Source organism: Leptodactylus fuscus, chromosome 1 (assembly GCF_031893055.1).
Source record: "Leptodactylus fuscus isolate aLepFus1 chromosome 1, aLepFus1.hap2, whole genome shotgun sequence".
NCBI lineage: Eukaryota > Metazoa > Chordata > Amphibia > Anura > Leptodactylidae > Leptodactylus > Leptodactylus fuscus.
The window spans coordinates 368,324,257-368,345,037 of NC_134265.1; the positions used below are offsets into that span (position 1 = coordinate 368,324,257).

Sequence of the window (20,781 nt, forward strand, 5' to 3'; positions counted from 1 at the left end):
ATTCTGCAGTTCCGTGAAGAAGACGGTCAATGAGACGAGACGTGTGAGAACCATCGGGACTTTATCATGTACAACACTCAGTCCGGAAGACGAGAATCTAGAAATACAAAAATCAGCTTCACAAAAGCAAAAACCGTCCTGTATAGAAATACACAGTCAGCGCCGTCTGCTGGCCGCAGGTAGAAAACACAGCAGGGGGCGCCGCAGCTCCTCAGAGACGTCCAGAACGTCCAGGGCGGCGCCGCAGCTCCTCAGAACCTACCAGAACGTCCAGGACGGCGCCGCAGCAGCTCCTCAGAGACTACCAGAACGTCCAGGGCGGCGCCGCAGCTCCTCAGAGACTACCAGAACGTCCAGGGCGGCGCCGCAGCTCCTCAGAGACTACCAGAACGTCCAGGGCGGCTGCCGCAGCTCGAAGGTGGGGATACTGCTGACGTTGACCGGGATGGAGATGATGGCCCAGGGGAGGCCGTGCTGCTCCAGGGAGCGCTGGATCATGTACCTGCAAGAGAGGAGCAGCCATCAGACACTCTAGTCATAACCAAAGCTGCAGCCACAATCCTGCCCCACCCTGGTGGACTGGGACTTGTCCCTCCAAGAATTTAACCCTAAAGAATTGTGAATGCAGCTCTGGAGGTGACTGGAGTATAAGACAACGACCAGGAGGTGTAACGATCACATGACCCGATGATAAATCAGTGTCTGGGAAAGCTGGGTGAAATAAACATGGCTGCCACAAGGGACGTCACCCAACTGCATGGCCAAGCTGGGTGACAACCCCTATACTAGCAGCCATAACACTTTATAATATGCAAATTACCCCAGATGACTCCGCCCTCACATCACTGTACACACCCATCTCTCCCCAGCAGGAACAGAGCTGGGATTTCGGCGGTGCGTCCACTGTTGTCCTGGATCATCTCCACGTAGACGCTGTCGTTGTCGGATGAGTCGTCGGCGATGATGACCGCTCGCCCGCCATGTTCCTGGATCACTCGCGTCTTGGACAGGAAGGAGCAGCCGCTGTCAATGGAACCAGAGGAGTCAGAATTAAGACTCCGCCTACTGCGCAGGGAGGGGCCACACTCACTTAAAGGGCCGGCATCCAATACTACAATTCTCTTCACCATTGCCGAAACCTTTCATCACATCCAGAGGCAGAAAGTGCGTCTGAGCTCACACTGCTCGGAGCTGAGGGTTTGTTACAGTTGTCTCCAGTCTATACAATGCTCTGTGAGCTCCCGACTGACACATTGTAACATCGTATTAGCACAGGAGCACGCTCACAGAGCATTGCCCAGACACATGCAATAGTCCCAAACCCTCAGCTGTGTGCGCAGGACTAGACCAGGATGAGACTGCGCGCCCCAGAGCTGACAGCAAGATGGCCGCTGGGGTCTGAGGGTCCGCCCTAGTCTGGTCACACTGCAGTACCTCCCGCCTGTCACCGCCATCGCTCCCACCCCTAGGGGCGGCGCACACAGAGTTAATCTCCAGACTCTATTTATACAGTCAGATGTTACATTGTATCCGACGTGTCAGGGTTGTAGTCAGGGGGCGCGGCTCAATCCCTGGAGACTGTGGGGGTGACTCCACCTTAGGACATACCAATATCTGTACAGAGGGGGCAGCACTTCATCACTTACCCACGCTCCACCAGCGCAATCTGCCCCTGGATGAAGGCGCCATTGCTGAGCTCTCCGCAGGCCTCGGGGGGATCGGCAGGGACCAGGTGGATCTGGTCGTATCTCTGGCTCTAACAGAAAACAGAGCAACCAATCAGAGGAGGCTTTAAAGAGGCGGGGCTAGGGGGACAACCGAAGATACTGCTGTACCTTTAGTCACTTGTCTTAAAGGGACGGTCACCTGTTCTGGGGGGGAACTCTCCGCATCCCTCATGTCAGAAACTTTCATTTTTGTGGGTGTTCCCCTTTAAGAACCACCTGACTCCGCCCCCAGCACACTTCAGTACTTACAAATACTCCCCCAAAGTCCTTGGCCGGGGTGGCCGTGAAGATGTAGCGGATGTCGCCCGGGCTCAGCACCTGGAAATACAAGTAATCCTGGATCCGGAGGCCTGGGGGCGAGAGGAGGGGCCAGTATTAACTGTGAGGACACCACAAGACCCTCCCAAAATGAGAGGTCACCGGAGAGGTCACTTATATTATTAACTGTCAGAGAAGCGGATCTAATTAGAGAGCAGCAGAGACTAATGGAAGATGTAATCCGCTACTACTACCCGCACCATCCACACCGCCAGCGCCTGTATACATAATATATACCAGCAGGAGGAGCCCCGGCATCTGTATACATAATATATACCAGCAGGAGGAGCCCCGGCATCTGTATACATAATATATACCAGCAGGAGGAGCCCCGGCATCTGTATACATAATATATACCAGCAGGGGGAGCCCCGACATCTGTATACATAATATATACCAGCAGGGGGAGCCCTGGCATCTGTATACATAATATATACCAGCAGGGGGAGCCCCGGCATCTGTATACATAATATATACCAGCAGGAGGAGCCCCGGCATCTGTATACATAATATATACCAGCAGGAGGAGCCCCGGCATCTGTATACATAATATATACCAGCAGGGGGAGCCCCGGCATCTGTATACATAATATACCAGCAGGAGGAGCCCCGGCATCTGTATACATAATATATACCAGCAGGAGGAGCCCCGGCATCTGTATACATAATATATACCAGCAGGAGGAGCCCCGGCATCTGTATACATAATATATACCAGCAGGAGGAGCCCCGGCATCTGTATACATAATATATACCAGCAGGAGGAGCCCCGGCATCTGTATACATAATATATACCAGCAGGAGGAGCCCCGGCATCTGTATACATAATATATACCAGCAGGAGGAGGCCCGGCATCTGTATACATAATATATACCAGCATGGGGAGCCCCAGCACCTGTATACACAATATACACCAGCAGGTGGCGCCTCCGCACCCCCATGTACCCCCAGCCCCATACTTATGCTATATCTAGTATACACCAGTAGGGGGAGCCCCAGCACATGTATACACAATATATACCAGCAGGAGGAGCCCCGGCATCTGTATACATAATATATACCAGCAGGAGGAGCCCCGGCATCGGGGGGGGGGGGGGGGGGCCCGGCACCTGTATACATAATATATACCAGCAGGGGGAGCCCCGGCATCTGTATACATAATATATACCAGCAGGAGGAGCCCCGGCACCTGTATACATAATATATACCAGCAGGGGGAGCCCCGGCATCTGTATACATAATATATACCAGTAGGGGGGGGCCCCGGCATCTGTATACATAATATATACCAGCAGGAGGAGCCCCGGCATCTGTATACATAATATATACCAGTAGGGGGGGGGCCCGGCACCTGTATACATAATATATACCAGCAGGGGGAGCCCCGGCATCTGTATACATAATATATACCAGCAGGGGGAGCCCCGGCATCTGTATACATAATATATACCAGCAGGAGGAGCCTCGGCATCTGTATACATAATATATACCAGCAGGAGGAGGCCCGGCATCTGTATACATAATATATATACCAGTAGGGGGGGGGGACCGGCACCTGTATACATAATATATACCAGCAGGGGGAGCCCCGGCATCTGTATACATAATATATATACCAGTAGGGGGGGGGGGGACCGGCACCTGTATACATAATATATACCAGCAGGAGGAGCCCCGGCACCTGTATACATAATATATACCAGCAGGGGGAGCCCCGGCATCTGTATACATAATATATACCAGTAGGGGGGGGGGGGGGGGGCCCGGCACCTGTATACATAATATATACCAGCAGGGGGAGCCTCGGCATCTGTATACATAATATATACCAGCAGGAGGAGGCCCGGCATCTGTATACATAATATATACCAGCAGGAGGAGCCCCGGCATCTGTATACATAATATATACCAGCAGGAGGAGCCCCGGCACCTGTATACATAATATATACCAGCAGGAGGAGCCCCGGCACCTGTATACATAATATATACCAGCAGGAGGAGGCCCGGCATCTGTATACATAATATATACCAGCAGGGGGAGCCCCGGCATCTGTATACATAATATATATACCAGTAGGGGGGGGGGGGGACCGGCACCTGTATACATAATATATACCAGCAGAAGGAGCCCCGGCACCTGCATACATAATATATACCAGCAGGGGGAGCCCCGGCATCTGTATACATAATATATACCAGTAGGGGGGGGCCCGGCACCTGTATACATAATATATACCAGCAGGAGGAGCCCCGGCATCTGTATACATAATATATACCAGCAGGAGGAGCCCCGGCACCTGTATACACAATATACACCAGTACGTGGCGCCCCGGCATCTGTATACATAATATATACCAGCAGGAGGAGCCCCGGCATCTGTATACATAATATATACCAGCAGGGGGAGCCCCGGCATCTGTATACATAATATATACCAGCAGGAGGAGCCCCGGCATCTGTATACATAATATATACCAGTAGGGGGGGGGGGGGGGCCCGGCACCTGTATACATAATATATACCAGCAGGGGGAGCCCCGGCATCTGTATACATAATATATACCAGCAGGGGGAGCCCCGGCATCTGTATACATAATATATACCAGCAGGAGGAGCCCCGGCATCTGTATACATAATATACACCAGTAGGGGGGGGCCCGGCACCTGTATACATAATATATACCAGCAGGGGGAGCCCCGGCACCTGTATACATAATATATACCAGCAGGGGGAGCCCCGGCACCTGTATACATAATATATACCAGCAGGGGGAGCCCCGGCACCTGTATACATAATATATGCCAGTAGGGGGGGCCCCGGCACCTGTATACATAATATATACCAGCAGGAGGAGCCCCGGCACCTGTATACACAATATACACCAGTACGTGGTGCCCCGGCATCTGTATACATAATATATACCAGCAGGAGGAGCCCCGGCATCTGTATACATAATATATACCAGCAGGGGGAGCCCCGGCATCTGTATACATAATATATACCAGCAGGGGGAGCCCCGGCATCTGTATACATAATATATACCAGCAGGAGGAGCCCCGGCATCTGTATACATAATATATACCAGTAGGGGGGGGGGCCCGGCACCTGTATACATAATATATACCAGCAGGGGGAGCCCCGGCATCTGTATACATAATATATACCAGCAGGGGGGGGGGCCCGGCATCTGTATACATAATATATACCAGCAGGAGGAGCCCCGGCACCTGTATACATAATATATACCAGCAGGAGGAGCCCCGGCATCTGTATACATAATATATACCAGCAGGGGGAGCCCCGGCATCTGTATACATAATATATACCAGCAGGGGGAGCCCCGGCATCTGTATACATAATATATACCAGCAGGAGGAGCCCCGGCACCTGTATACATAATATACACCAGTAGGGGGGGCCCGGCACCTGTATACATAATATATACCAGCAGGGGGAGCCCCGGCATCTGTATACATAATATATACCAGTAAGGGGGGGGGCCCGGCATCTGTATACATAATATATACCAGCAGGAGGAGCCCCGGCACCTGTATACATAATATATACCAGCAGGAGGAGCCCCGGCATCTGTATACATAATATATACCAGTAGGAGGAGCCCCGGCATCTGTATACATAATATATACCAGTAGGGGGGGGCCCGGCACCTGTATACATAATATATACCAGCAGGGGGAGCCCCGGCACCTGTATACATAATATATACCAGCAGGGGGAGCCCCGGCACCTGTATACATAATATATACCAGCAGGAGGAGCCCCGGCACCTGTATACATAATATATACCAGCAGGAGGAGCCCCGGCACCTGTATACATAATATACACCAGTAGGGGGGGCCCGGCACCTGTATACATAATATATACCAGCAGGAGGAGCCCCGGCACCTGTATACATAATATATACCAGCAGGGGGAGCCCCGGCATCTGTATACATAATATATACCAGTAAGGGGGGGGGCCCGGCATCTGTATACATAATATATACCAGCAGGAGGAGCCCCGGCACCTGTATACATAATATATACCAGCAGGAGGAGCCCCGGCACCTGTATACATAATATATACCAGCAGGAGGAGCCCCGGCATCTGTATACATAATATATACCAGCAGGGGGAGCCCCGGCATCTGTATACATAATATATACCAGCAGGGGGAGCCCCGGCATCTGTATACATAATATATACCAGCAGGAGGAGCCCCGGCATCTGTATACATAATATATACCAGCAGGAGGAGCCCCGGCACCTGTATACATAATATATACCAGCAGGGGGAGCCCCGGCACCTGTATACATAATATATACCAGCAGGGGGAGCCCCGGCATCTGTATACATAATATATACCAGCAGGAGGAGCCCCGGCATCTGTATACATAATATATACCAGTAGGGGGGGGCCCGGCACCTGTATACATAATATATACCAGCAGGGGGAGCCCCGGCACCTGTATACACAATATACACCAGTAGGTGGCGCCTCCGCACCCCCATGTACCCCCAGCCCCATACCTAAACCATATCTCGCACACTCCCGCCCTTCCCCCGTGCAGTACGTACCCCAGGCCAGCAGGGGGTGTGAGAGGAGCAGTAGCAGGCTCAGCAGGCAGCGCCGCCACATTCTGCCCCCCGCGTCTCTCTCCGCGCTCTGACCATCCGGAGCCTCCTGACAGGACCCGCACCAGCGGCACCAAGCCCCGCCCACACCGCTGCTATTGGAGCAGAGACGCCGGACACTGATTGGCTCCCTGGCCTGTCACTCGATGTCCGTGCACGTAATGGCTCTAATAGAAGCGCATCCGGCGCAATGAAGAAGGAGCCCGATAGCGGCTCTCGGCTCCGGCCCCGCCTGACCTTGTGTCTGACCAATAGGAATGGAGCTAAAGTATCTCAACATCCAATCAGGTGTTACTCGTATCCGGAGCGAGGCTTGTCACGCAGGCTTCTCGTATCCATGGTAACAGGTATTTCCGCTATCATTCTGACGTCTGACTAATAGGACCAGTGATTGGCCAATCAGATGTGGCCCCTGCAGGCAGCGCCATGGTACAGTCTTAGCCACGCCCCGTGACGGTTGGAAGGTTCCGGAAGGTTCTTGGCGGTGCATTGTGGGATTGCTGGAGCCGGCTCTGACCCTGAGACATCCGACAAGATGATGGTGAGAGCGAGAATCCGGGGCCATCCTGCGGCGGGGGGCTGCGGCCGGGGCCCGGGGGGTGAGGGCTGCTCCGGACCGGCCTCCGCTACGCCGCCTCTTTGTGTCTCATGTACTGGGCTGAGGCTCCGGGGCGGGAGGGTCACGTGTGGGGTGTCCGGGAGACCGGCCGGGTGTAGTGAGGGGATCAGCGCCCCCCAATGACCGAGGCTGGGCCTCACAGCTGAGGGTCTGTTACTGTGTGCCCGGAGAGTCTGCAGAGTAATGGCCGCACTGTAACCGATCAATGGGATCTGCCGTATACATGGAGCACGTATAGATAATACTGCCATACCGCTGTATACATAGATAATACTGCCATACCGCTGTATACATAGATAATACTGCCATACCGCTGTATACATAGATAATACTGCCATACCGCTGTATACATAGATAATACTGCCATACCGCTGTATACATAGATAATACTGCCATACCGCTGTATACAGGGAGCACATATAGCCTGTATACACTGTAACCAGTCATCAGGATCTGCCGTATACCTATATAATGATCTATAGACTCTCATACATGTATCTGGCCCTGGTGTACATATAGATAATACTGCCATACCCCTGTATACAGGGAGCACGTATAGATAATACTGCCATACCACTGTATACAGGGAGCACGTATAGATAATACTGCCATACCACTGTATACAGGGAGCACGTATAGATAATACTGCCATACCCCTGTATACATAGAGCACGTATAGATAATACTGCCATACCCCTGTATACATGGAGCACGTATAGATAATACTGCCATACCACTGTATACAGGGAGCACGTATAGATAATACTGCCATACCACTGTCTACATGGAGCACATATAGACTGTATATACTGTAACCAGTCATCAGGATATGTTGTATACCTATAGAATGTAGAATCTCATACATGTATGTGGCCCTGGTGTACGTATAGATAATACTGCCATACCACTGTATACACTACAGACATAATGCCGACATGATCTCTTCCCGGTGCTGGGGCTGTTGGTGTCTCCGCTCAGACCCCGCCCATATTCTCTGTTGTCTCCTCCTGCCGCTACTATGTCCTCTCCTGCTGAGCTTATATACGGTAACTAATCCAGATTGGGGGCGGGGCTTGTTCCCTGTCACATGACTGTATAGTGGGATGATAGTAGCGGTGTTTTATTATACACCTGTATGTTGGCACCTTCTGGTCAGGGGCGTGGTTTATTCCCTACCACATGACCATATATAGTGTATAGTAGTGTCAGGTTGGCGGTATTATATTATATACAGCTGTTACCCCCTTCTGGTACTATATGGGTTGCTCCCTGTCACCTGACTGTATAGTGGCGGTATTATATTGTACACTTTTGTATGTTACCCCTCCTGGTTTCCTGTGACCATATACGGTGTATAGCGGTGTTATTATACTGTATACGGGGGGGCTGCGGCCCCGATTCTCACCGTCGTCGTTGTCGCCCTCTTCTAGCCCACACCCGTCATCCTGCTGAAAGAAGGCACCGACACGTCTCAGGGCGTCCCGCAGCTGGTCAGTAACATCAATGCCTGCCAGGTGATCGCTGAGGCGGTGCGTACCACCCTGGGCCCGCGGGGTATGGACAAGCTGATTGTAGATGACAGAGGTGAGTGCCCGCCCCTCCATATCCAGCAGCTCCGCCCCCGCAGGACATGTTTAACCCTCGTGTCTCCATAACAGGTAAAGCTACCATCTCCAATGACGGCGCCACCATCCTGAAGCTCCTGGACGTCGTCCATCCTGCAGCCAAGACCCTGGTGGACATCGCCAAGTCCCAGGATGCAGAGGTGATGGGGGAGGGGGGTCGTCTGCTCACAGTAACACTTAAAGGGATTGTCCAGGATCTGAAGAGACTTGTCTGATACTGATGATGTGTCCTGTACCAATCAGCTGCCGGGAGCCGTGTGCTCGGTATACATCTGGGTGTATAGACCAGACACTGTGTACACTGCTTGTGGCCGTATACCTTCTATATACATCAGTGCGGTCTGACCCCGACCCATGATGACCTCTAACCTTCAGCTCCTGAACAACCCTACTACTGTCATGTAGACTGATGCACGGGATGGCGTGCGCCTGATAGGGGTTGGAGTTCCTGCTGCTGCAGCTGTGTAATTTCTCTGTATCTGTGCAGGTCGGGGACGGCACCACATCTGTGACCCTGCTCGCTGCCGAATTCATGAAGCAGCTGAAGCCCTATGTGGAGGAGGGGCTGCACCCCCAGGTCATCATCAGGGCCTTCCGCACCGCCACTCAGCTGGTCAGTGTATACACTGCTTACTCCAGCGCCTGGTTATCTCTACATGCGTCACCTTGTAACCCTGCGTTGTGTTTTTTGCAGGCGGTCAGTAAGATCCGAGAACTTGCCGTGACGGTGAAGAAGGAGGACAAGGAGTAAGTCCTCGATCCCCTGCGTCTGCACATCCGAGATCCAATGCCCGGCCATTCCTAAATCCATTGTACTGCTTGTCTTGTAGAGAGCAGCGGCGCCTGCTGGAGAAGTGTGCCGCCACCGCCCTAAGCTCCAAGCTCATCGCTCGGCAGAAGGGCTTCTTTGCCAAGATGGTGGTGGACGCCGTGACCATGTTGGACGACCTGCTGCAGCTCAAGATGATTGGCATTAAGAAGGTGCAGGGAGGGGCTCTGGAGGTAGGTGCCGTGTGCCCGCTCTGACACGCCAATATACTATGTAGGGGATACTAACGCTGTGTGCCCGCAGGACTCTCACCTCGTGGCCGGAGTTGCGTTCAAGAAAACTTTCTCCTACGCCGGCTTTGAGATGCAGCGTAAAAAATACGAGTCCCCCAAGATCGCCCTGCTGAACGTGGAGCTGGAGCTGAAGGCGGAGAAGGATAATGCGGAGGTCCGGGTCAACAATGTGGAGGTAAGAGGGCCCGGACAGGGTAAGGAGGGACTGGATGAGGAGAGCAATGGTGCCACCTACTGGTCTGTATCACAGGAGTACCAGGCCATTGTGGACGCCGAGTGGAACATCCTCTATGACAAGCTGGAGAAGATCTACAAGTCCGGAGCCAAAGTCATCCTCTCCAAGCTGCCCATCGGCGATGTGGCCACCCAGTACTTCGCGGACCGTGACCTGTTCTGTGCCGGCAGAGTTCCCGAGGAGGACCTCAGGAGAACCATGATGGTAGGAGCTGGTGGTGGTAGTGTATAGAATGGTGGGGATGTTCTGCACTCCGTGTGTGTGTAACGCTCTGCGGTCTCTCTCAGGCCTGCGGCGGCTCCATCCAGACCAGTGTGAACGCTCTGACGGACGACGTGCTGGGACAGTGCGCGGTGTTTGAGGAGGCCCAAGTGGGAGGAGAAAGGTGAGTGTGTGGGGGTTGTCATTATCCGGGTTTGTAGAGGGGAAGAGATGAGTAAATTGTAACATGTTTAATATAAGAGCGATCGGGAAAGATCAGATCCCGATCAGCGATCGAGCAAATTTCACGATCGGGATCGACTGGAAAATGATTGAAAATCAGAATTCAAAAACGATCCTGAAATCTCAAGATGGGCTCCAAGATAGATAGTAAACGTGGTCTCCTGCTCCTTGCTGACTTTTGCAGGTACAACTTCTTCACTGGCTGCCCGAAGGCCAAGACCTGCACCATCATCCTCAGAGGGGGCGCCGAGCAGTTCATGGAGGAGACGGAGCGATCTCTGCACGACGCCATCATGATTGTACGCAGAGCCATCAAGGTCAGTGTCCCTTCCCACAATCCCTTGCTGCGCACGGGACGGACGCAGGCTGATTTTTCGTTACCTTTCCTTCTTTAGAATGACTCTGTGGTCGCTGGGGGCGGAGCCATCGAGATGGAACTTTCCAAGTACCTGAGGGATTACTCCAGGACCATTCCCGGCAAGCAGCAGCTCCTCATCGGTGCTTACGCCAAGGCCCTGGAGATCATTCCCCGGCAGCTCTGCGACAACGCCGGATTCGATGCCACTAACATCCTGAACAAGCTGAGGGCGAAGCATGCGCAGGTGAGTGCCCGGACATGCCACGGCCCCTATAGGGCACCTGTGGATGAGTAGGGTGTGGCGCCATGATCATAGTAGTACCTGCCCCCCCACAGTCTCTATCACTTACAGTGTTTGGCGTCGCGGTGTGCGCAGACCTTTGATGTTGGCAGCAGACGCCTCGCCCGTCACCCTAATCCAGTGATAAATGGCAGAGTAATGTCAGGGCTCCCTGTAAATGTCATCACGCCGCTTTGTTTAACCCTTACTCTCCCGTGTTCGCAGGGCGGCGTGTGGTACGGAGTGGACGTGAACAACGAAGATATCGCCGATAACTTTGACGCCTGTGTCTGGGAGCCGGCCATTGTGAGGATCAACGCCCTGACCGCAGCCTCCGAAGCCGCGTGTCTTATCCTGTCTGTGGACGAGACCATCAAAAACCCCCGCTCTACGGTAGACGCCGCTGGTGGTGGGCGGGGCAGAGGCAGACCGCATCAGCATTAACCCCTGGTGGGTGTGTAACCCGCAGAGGAGGATGGGCGGTAACCATCACATGGGCCTATCCCACAGGCTCTGGAGCCGCCGCTTGTTCTGTAATTGTCAGGGCGGCTCGAGGTGGAGACGGTTACCGGAAATCTCTGGTCTGTGAGTCAGGGGAGTCCTTGTGCACCTCTCAGCAGGACCAGATCCTCATGCTCATCATCCGCTCACGTTGCTCTGATATTCCCGTTTTTTGTTACTGTATTTATTTTCTCTGAACAAAAGCAACTCGATAATAAATGCACTGCACTGCGTAACCGAGGCCTGGGCGATGGGTCGTGTCTGGAGGTGCCGGGGTGTACGTAATGTCTGGAGGTGTGGGATGGAGGGGTCGTGTCTGGAGGTGCGGGGGTATAGGTCATGTCTGGAGGTGCAGGGGTATAGGTCATGTCTGGAGGTGCGGGGGTATAGGTCATGTCTGGAGGTGCAGGATGGAGGGGTTGTGTCTGGAGGTGCGGGGGTATAGGTCATGTCTGGAGGTGTGGGATGGAGGGGTCGTGTCTGGAGGTGCGGGGGTATAGGTCATGTCTGGAGGTGCGGGATGGAGGGGTTGTGTCTGGAGGTGCGGGGGTATAGGTCATGTCTGGAGGTGCGGGATGGAGGGGTTGTGTCTGGAGGTGCGGGGGTATAGGTCATGTCTGGAGGTGCGGGATGGAGGGGTCGTGTCTGGAGGTGCGGGGGTATAGGTCATGTCTGGAGGTGTGGGATGGAGGGGTTGTGTCTGGAGGTGCGGGGGTATAGGTCATGTCTGGAGGTGCAGGATGGAGGGGTCGTGTCTGGAGGTGCGGGGGTATAGGTCATGTCTGGAGGTGTGGGATGGAGGGGGTCGTGTCTGGAGGTGCGGGGGTATAGGTCATGTCTGGAGGTGCAGGATGGAGGGGGTCGTGTCTGGAGGTGCAGGATGGAGGGGTTGTGTCTGGAGGTGCGGGGGTATAGGTCATGTCTGGTGGTGCAGGTGTATAGGTCATGTCTGGAGGTGCGGGGGTATAGGTCATGTCTGGAGGTGCAGGGGTGTATGCCGTGTCTGGAGTTGCGAGGGTATAGGTCGTGTCTGGAGGTGCGGGATGGAGGGGTCGTGTCTGGAGGTGCCGAATGGAGGGGTCGTGTCTGGAGGTGCCGGATGGAGGGGTCGTGTCTGGAGGTGCCGGATGGAGGGGTCGTGTCTGGAGGTGCCGGATGGAGGGGTCATGTCTGGAGGTGCGGGGTGGTGTGTCTGGAGGTGCGGGGTGGAGGGGTGGTGTGTCTGGAGGTGCGGGGTGGAGGGGTGGTGTGTCTGGAGGTGCGGGGTGGAGGGGTGTTGTGTCTGGAGGTGCAGGGTGGAGGGGTGGTGTGTCATGTCTGGAGGTGCGGGATGGAGGGGTTGTGTCTGGAGGTGCGGGATGGAGGGGTTGTGTCTGGAGGTGCGTGGGTGGAGGGGTGGTGTGTCTGGAGGTGCGGGGTGGTGTGTCTGGAGGTGCGGGATGGAGGGGTGGTGTGTCTGGAGGTGCGGGATGGAGGGGTGGTGTGTCTGGAGGTGCGGGGTGGAGGGGTGGTGTGTCTGGAGGTGCGGGGTGGAGGGGTGGTGTGTCTGGAGGTGCCGGGGTATATGTCATGTCTGGAGGTGCGGGATGGAGGGGTTGTGTCTGGAGGTGCGTGGGTGGAGGGGGCCTTTGTGATGTCTGGATGTTGATTGAGAATGGGTTTTGATATCGTGACACTAAGGTGAGGAGAGTATATAAGAGTATATAGCTATAAAGAGATGGACGTCGTATTGTGGTCACAGGAATAAAGCTTATAGCCGTAGTATAAGGAAAACGAAAAGAATAAGTCAGTGTCATATAGGGGGCGCTCTGCAGACTGTGTGCTGTATGAAAAGGTAATAAATCTGGGGATTACCTGAAACTCATTACAAGTCCTTTCCCCCAAGGAGCTCCTCTAAGACGTTCAGCAGCAGTAACATGGCCCTGATAGATGCTCCTTGATGTGTATTGTGGCCGTACTTCTCACATAAACAGACCCTTATTAGATGTTCAGGGTCCAGTTTCCCCAAATATACTCCAAAAAGTAATTCTATAGATGAATTCCTGGTCAGGGGCCAAGGTGTATGATGATGTATATGTACAGATTTACCTGGTTATGGGGATATTGTCACTCCTCAGGGAGAAACCACCGTATAGGTGTGTGGAGACTTATTAAGCCACTTGCGCTCCACTGTGAGGAATCATGGGAAGAATATGCAAATCTGTCTCCCATTATGTGCTCCGCCTAGTGGGCTGCATGCCTGAGGCACTGTCTCCCTGTATTAACATCATGGGAGACAGATTTGCATATTCTTCCCCAGATTTACCGGGAGCCTGTTCCAGTAGTCCCTACTCTTTAGCTTCCTCACTACCAGGACTACTGTGACATAATGGGGCTTTTGACAATGAATACAGCTTGGATTGCTTCTTTTATCAATAACAGGCCTGGAATAGTTTGTCATAATTCTAAAAGTATAGATTGGCAGTCTGAGTAACACTGGAGGTTGTGCACACAGCACCCACAGATAATAGGCAGTGGGAAGTTACATCTCAATAGAAATACACTGGAGGTTGTGCACACAGCACCCACAGATAATAGGCAGTGGGAAGTTACATCTCAATAGAAATACACTGGAGGTTGTGCACACAGCACCCACAGATAATAGGCAGTGGGAAGTTACATCTCAATAGAAATACACTGGAGGTTGTGCACACAGCACCCACAGATAATAGGCAGTGGGAAGTTACATCTCAATAGAAATACACTGCAGGTTGTGCACACAGAGATAGTATAAACTAGCAGTGTGCAGTGAAAACTCTGAATGGAACTGGAGACTATGCATACTGCACATATAGGTAGTGTAGAAATTGGTTGTAGTGAGTTCTCTAGAGATTCTGCACACAGCACTCACAGACAGAGCGGACTCACTCCTGCACCGAGGCCTCCCAGGAAATGAACGATGGACATAAAGGTATCAACTTTTATTAAATTCAAGAAAACAATTTTTTTTTCTCAATTGATATCCGAGGGACCAACAGTGGCTGGTTAGATCTCAGAGGTACAAGAACGCGGGCAATAATCTCACATTTACTTATCGATTCCAGAATCACGGGGGGGGGGTTAAGACTCCTCCTAAGAAAACCGATCGCTTCAGACTCTGTGAGACGACGACGGAGGAAACCACGTCAAATAATAATAATAGTGCAAATGAATGAAATGGTGCCTGCCCTGTGCTCCGCCACCTCACGGGGGTCAGTCCTGACGAGATCCTACAATAGCCATGGACGTCTGTGCTCGACCACTCCACTGCAGCAACGGCTGCTTATAGGGGGGGCCTCTGGTCATCCGCTATATAGGAGACTGCCTCTCCGCGCTGCACAGACTTGTTCCGAATCCTTCCCGCTCAGTGTACAGAAGGCAGGTGGAGGAAACCATGCAGCGCAGGATATCAAAAAAGGCAAGACGGGGGGGGGGGGGGGGGATAAGTGGCGCCATCTGTGGACTGAGCGAGAGGCCTTCAGATACCCTTGGGCGGGACCAGTGGTCAGGAGGACGATCGCTCGTGGTGCCGCATAGTGGTGGGTGAGTGAAGTGCAAGTCCACCGGACACCAGGGTAAGGCTCGCCCTCGTAGACCCCGCTCTGCTCTTATTACATCTCATTGTAAATATCTGAATCCAACATAGAACTCTGTATAAAAATAAAGGTCATCTTGGCTGCCGTCTAGTCTCTATATAAGGTCTATTATATCTATAGGGGGCGGGGCTAGTGCCCACCAACCAATCATCCATGATAATAATACTGCGTCTATGGTGGGGCCACTAGGGATCCAGTACGACGTCTATCTACACCACTGCTCCTAGACTGACAACACCTATTACTGCTGACAACTGGGCGGAGCTTAGTCACCCCATGACCAGAACAGTCATGAGCTGCTACAATGTAGAAACCATATTGTAACCCCATAGGGGGCTCAACGTCTTTATCCCCATCACATGGACTGGAGTCCGAGACCCCAAACAGCGTCACCTCGTGGACCCGCTCCACGGCACACGAGAAGGTGTAAGGGGATGGCACAGCGGGCACAATGCCGCCTGTAATACGGTTTCCCTCCATCTCCCAAGACGGACCTATTCTCTAAGATTAACAGATTCTGTAGGTGGTAGCGCCCTCTAGTGGGTAAAGTTGTGCTTGGTATCAAGCCCCTCCCCTCTGACCGCAGGTTGTCGCAGCTCCGGCCCAAGCGGAACGAGTGAGAAAGCGAAAGAACCTATGAACCAATGATCACATGACACAACGGCCGCACTACCAAGGAGGCACGATGAGGCTGCACTACTGAAAAAAACCTCATGAAACTTAACGCAGATTGTGGCATCAACCCTGGGGTATAATGGTGGCAGTGAACGCCCCGGACAGTCTGCTGCCCACAGCGTCAGACCTCCAGGGGTCAGAGGGTAAAGGCGAATTACCCGGGGACATCCACTTAGCACATGCAATCTAAATGAATAAAGTTGCAGGATGACGCCTCGGTGCGGCATGTAATGGACACACTAATACTTGATACCCATTGGGAGTGACATACAGCAATCTACGGGGCTCGACATCAGTCACCAACACCTAGCGGTAAGACATGGCCTGACCACCAAGATGGCGGCAACGTGCAGCTCTTGTGGATTGCAGGAAGGTAAGGGTTAAAGTCAACCAGTAGATACAGAAAGAAGATTTCAATTCAGGAACTGAAACTCAAGAAGACTGGACTGGCCCTTTAAGAAAGGAAAAGGCCTGACGATTGACTCGTCCAAGATCAGAGCCAGGAGATATTGGGGGGGCCACCTCGGCTGACTATCTCCTACAGGACCCGAGCCCATGGAATGAATGGAACACATGGATAAAGATGTCGGCGGTGTCAGAGCCTCTTGTAGCACCTGGAACCATCACGGGAAACAGAAAGTCCACACACGGGGGGGGGCACATGCTCCAACATGGTTCGCTCCATAAGATGGCTCCTGACTGAGGCTGGTGGTGGCTCCTATGGCGTCTGGTGGTTCTTCATCGGCCTCATGAGCTTGGTTGGTTGTAGATCGGTAAATGTGCATTATTGCCTTCCCAAGATGAATCCCGGGGAGGAGAAGGATCCAGTCTTGTACGAGCTCCTCAGGAGGTGACGACCTCTCAGCGTCCCCTGCAGCCTCATAAATAACAGTATAGATATATTTCTCAATAAAATATGGATATATATAATATACAGATCTATATGGATATCTCACTGGACGCGAAACACAAAGAATAATCAACACGGACATTGGGAGCGTTCCCAGCTCTCTGCCGTCTCCCTCCGGGGGGTTTTCTTGGCTATCGCAATGAACTCACACGTGACGAGGAGGAGGAATACGAAGAACCCTGGAGATAGAAGAGTCCTGATAGACCGGACCTGGCGGCCGCCCTACTCTGCGCTGCCATCTTCTGGAAACACTCTTGGATACACATATTTGGCAATAGGTCTTTGCGGCACTGCCCATGGCGAGATGGCACGGTTACATCGGAGGAGACCTCAAGATCACATAGTCTGTTTTGTTGGGGTTAGCAGCCCTCCTCCACCTTAATGTGTAAGATCTTGGAGAATCCCGGCCTCTTCTTAAGAGCCTGGAACACAAGAAAGGTCATGTAGTCCATGTCTAACATTACCGGTCTTAAAGATGGCTAGAGTGGGTCCTAGGTTGCTTAGGTCACCAATTTACACCTTCAAGAAATCATTTGAGGCCATGGGGTGTCCTGCCAAGACCTGATCTGTAACGTCCCAACCGGACTAGATCTGTAACGTCCCAACCAGACCTGATCTGTAACGTCCCAACCGGACTAGATCTGTAATGTCCCAACCAGTCCTGATCTGTAACATCGTGACCAGTCCTGATCTATAACGTCCCAACCGGACCTGATCTGTAACGTCCAAACCGAACCTGATCTGTAACGTCCCAACCGGACCTGATCTGTAACGTCCCAACCAGTCCTGATCTGTAACGTCCCAACCGAACCTGATCTGTAACGTCCCAACCGAACCTGATCTGTAACGTCCCAACCAGCCCTGATCTGTAACGTCCCAACCGGACCTGATCTGTAACGTCCCAACCAGCCCTGATCTGTAACGTCCCAACCGGACCTGATCTGTAACGTCCCAACCAGCCCTGATCTGTAACGTCCCAACCGGACCTGATCTGTAACGTCCCAACCGAACCTGATCTGTAACGTCCCAACCGAACCTGATCTGTAACGTCCCAACCGAACCTGATCTGTAACGTCCCAACCGAACCTGATCTGTAACGTTCCAACCAGCCCTGATCTGTAACGTCCCAACCGAACCTGATCTGTAACGTCCCAACCGAACCTGATCTGTAACGTCCCAACCAGCCCTGATCTGTAACGTCCCAACCGAACCTGATCTGTAACGTCCCAACCGGACCTGATCTGTAACGTCCCAACCGAACCTGATCTGTAACGTCCCAACCGAACCTGATCTGTAACATCCCAGCAGGACCTGATCTGTAACGTCCCAACCAGCCCTGATCTGTAACGTCCCAACCAGACCGGATCTGTAACGTCCCAACCGGACCTGATCTGTAACGTCCCAACCAGTCCTGATCTGTAACGTCCCAACCAGACCTGATCTGTAACGTCCCAACCAGACCTGATCTGTAACGTCCCAACCAGACCTGATCTGTAACGTCCCAACCGGACCTGATCTGTAACGTCCCAACCGGACCTGATCTGTAACGTCCCAACCAGACCTGATCTGTAGAGTTTCGACCAAACCAGTTCCGTGGTGTCCTAACCAGACCACACATAGTGACTTGACGGTTTATGTGGTAACCTGGCCGTATATTGTAGTGACCGTACAGTATGCAGCACTCCAGTAGTTAATACTGAACCCTCTGTTTGCGGCCCCCAGACTGGGCAGTGACCAGGACTGGACAGTGTTGCGAGTTTGCCATGAGCACCGCAGGTTCTGGGCAGTATGGCCACTACTTACCTGCAGCTTGTTAACCATCTCCTCAAACAGTTTCTGGGCCTCGGGGCTACTCGGGTCCTTAAAGTAATCAGCAATTCCCACCTGAACCACAATGGACTTCAGATTACGACAGACACCTATGGAAAACCACAAGCAGGTCAGTAGCAGACACCAAGACTCCTCCTGCTCCTCACCACATGGGGGCGATACTAACTATTGAAGTGCAGGAGAGCTTTAGGAGTGACTGGGGTGGAGGTTAGGACCAGCATCTCCAGACCCTTCAGACCTTCCCTGCAGACCTCTGCTGCCACCTCCTGGTTGATCTCAGTTACGTGGTCCAGCTCCAACACTTGCAGACGCATACAGTTCCGAGCTGTAGGGGAAGAATTACAGTAAGACGGGGTGAGCGGAGGACGTAACCCTACGAAATATGTGGAGAAACTACAATACCTTATACCTGGACAGACCGCTATGCACAACTAAGTAATCGTGCTGCACTACATGACACTGCACCTGCACCAATCGCTGTGCACTACATTACACTGCACCTGCACCTACCCCTGTGCACTACATTACACTGCACCAGCACCTACCCCTGTGCACTACATTACACTGCACCTGCACCAATCGCTGTGCACTACATTACACTGCACCAGCACCTACCCCTGTGCACTACATTACACTGCACCTGCACCAATCGCTGTACACTACATTACACTGCACCTACCCCTGTGCACTACATTACACTGCACCTGCACCTAACACTGTGCACTACATTACACTGCACCTGCACCTACCCCTGTGCACTACATTACACTGCACCTAACACTGTGCACTACATGACACTGCACCTGCACCAATCGCTGTGCACTACATTACACTGCACCTGCACCTACCCCTGTGCACTACATTACACTGCACCAGCACCTACCCCTGTGCACTACATTACACTGCACCTGCACCAATCGCTGTGCACTACATTACACTGCACCAGCACCTACCCCTGTGCACTACATTACACTGCACCTGCACCAATCGCTGTGCACTACATTACACTGCACCTGCACCTAACACTGTGCACTACATTACACTGCACCTGCACCTACCCCTGTGCACTACATTACACTGCACCTAACACTGTGCACTACATTACACTGCACCTGCACCAATCGCTGTGCACTACATTACACTGCACCTACCCCTGTGCACTACATTACACTGCACCTGCACCTAACACTGTGCACTACATTACACTGCACCTGCACCTACCCCTGTGCACTACATTACACTGCACCTAACACTGTGCACTACATTACACTGCACCTGCACCTACCCCTGTGCACTACATTACACTGCACCAGCACCTACCCCTGTGCACTACATTACACTGCACCAGCACCTACCCCTGTGCACTACATTACACTGCACCTGCACCAATCGCTGTGCACTACATTACACTGCACCAGCACCTACCCCTGTGCACTACATTACACTGCACCTGCACCAATCGCTGTGCACTACATTACACTGCACCTACCCCTGTGCACTACATTACACTGCACCTGCACCTAACACTGTGCACTACATTACACTGCACCTGCACCTACCCCTGTGCACTACATTACACTGCACCTAACACTGTGCACTACATTACACTGCACCTGCACCTACCCCTGTGCACTACATTACACTGCACCAGCACCTACCCCTGTGCACTATATTACACTGCACCAGCACCTACCCCTGTGCACTACATTACACTGCACCTATCGCTGTGCACTACATTACACTGCACCTGCATATATCGCTGTGCACTACATTACACTGCACCTGAACCTATCGTTGTGCACTACATTACACTGCACCAGCACCTATCGCTGTGCACTACATTACACTGCACCTGAACCTATCGCTGTGCACTACATTACAGTGCACCTGCACCTATCGCTGTGCACTACATTACACTGCACCTGAACCTACCCCTGTGCACT

The 20,781-nt window shown here is 52.7% G+C and overlaps 3 protein-coding genes and 1 long non-coding RNA gene across 5 annotated transcripts in view; 1 reads left to right on the forward strand and 3 right to left on the reverse strand.

The window, feature by feature from the left end:
• Window positions 1-44: 44 nt before the first annotated feature.
• On the reverse strand, window positions 45-6,766 carry PRADC1 (protease associated domain containing 1). Of its 2 annotated transcripts, XM_075266615.1 has the most exons (5): window positions 6,629-6,764; window positions 1,977-2,077; window positions 1,647-1,756; window positions 856-1,023; window positions 324-502 (listed from the first exon to the last, which is right to left on the reverse strand). In XM_075266615.1, exons 1-5 carry the CDS (start codon window positions 6,687-6,689, stop codon window positions 382-384), a joined length of 561 nt encoding a protein of 186 aa, XP_075122716.1. In that variant the 5' UTR covers window positions 6,690-6,764; the 3' UTR covers window positions 324-381. The 2 variants fall into 2 exon arrangements, with proteins under 2 accessions (XP_075122724.1, XP_075122716.1); XM_075266623.1 differs by lacking the exon at window positions 1,647-1,756 and having other exon boundaries at window positions 45-502; window positions 6,629-6,766.
• Window positions 6,767-7,132: 366 nt separating this feature from the next.
• Window positions 7,133-12,049, forward strand: CCT7 (chaperonin containing TCP1 subunit 7). The gene is made up of 12 exons (XM_075261891.1): window positions 7,133-7,226; window positions 8,735-8,888; window positions 8,963-9,069; window positions 9,417-9,542; window positions 9,624-9,676; window positions 9,760-9,931; window positions 10,002-10,166; window positions 10,242-10,430; window positions 10,514-10,611; window positions 10,855-10,987; window positions 11,066-11,272; window positions 11,534-12,049. The coding sequence occupies exons 1-12, from the start codon at window positions 7,221-7,223 to the stop codon at window positions 11,750-11,752; spliced, it is 1,629 nt and encodes a 542-aa protein (XP_075117992.1). The 5' UTR covers window positions 7,133-7,220; the 3' UTR covers window positions 11,753-12,049.
• A 4,586-nt stretch (window positions 12,050-16,635) lies between these two features.
• FBXO41 (F-box protein 41) overlaps window positions 16,636-20,781 on the reverse strand; it is a 103,528-nt gene continuing 99,382 nt past the window's right edge. Inside the window, exons 11-13 of the mRNA XM_075261872.1 lie at window positions 19,005-19,163; window positions 18,812-18,927; window positions 16,636-17,430 (exon numbers count right to left, since the gene is read on the reverse strand). Coding sequence (XP_075117973.1) covers window positions 17,368-17,430; window positions 18,812-18,927; window positions 19,005-19,163 — 338 coding nt within the window. The 3' untranslated portion in view covers window positions 16,636-17,367. The remainder of the gene's footprint in view (window positions 17,431-18,811; window positions 18,928-19,004; window positions 19,164-20,781) is intronic.
• LOC142196650 (uncharacterized) lies at window positions 19,479-20,360 on the reverse strand. Its single transcript, XR_012715269.1, has 3 exons — window positions 20,324-20,360; window positions 19,951-20,014; window positions 19,479-19,536 (listed from the first exon to the last, which is right to left on the reverse strand). It is a non-coding gene; the product is annotated as an uncharacterized LOC142196650 (long non-coding RNA).

Excerpts from the sequence above, each read along its gene's own strand:
- PRADC1 (XM_075266615.1), bottom strand. The coding sequence starts at position 6,689 with ATGTGGCGGCGCTGCCTGCTGAGCCTGCTACTGCTCCTCTCACACCCC. Across the intron at positions 1,757-1,976 it reads AGGACTTTGGGGGAGTATTT|AGCCAGAGATACGACCAGAT; the intron begins GTAAGTACTGAA and ends GTTTTCTGTTAG. Across the intron at positions 1,024-1,646 it reads ATTGCGCTGGTGGAGCGTGG|CGGCTGCTCCTTCCTGTCCA; the intron begins GTAAGTGATGAA and ends TTCCATTGACAG.
- CCT7 (XM_075261891.1), top strand. Across the intron at positions 9,677-9,759 it reads GTGAAGAAGGAGGACAAGGA|AGAGCAGCGGCGCCTGCTGG; the intron begins GTAAGTCCTCGA and ends CTTGTCTTGTAG. Across the intron at positions 11,273-11,533 it reads TGAGGGCGAAGCATGCGCAG|GGCGGCGTGTGGTACGGAGT; the intron begins GTGAGTGCCCGG and ends CCGTGTTCGCAG.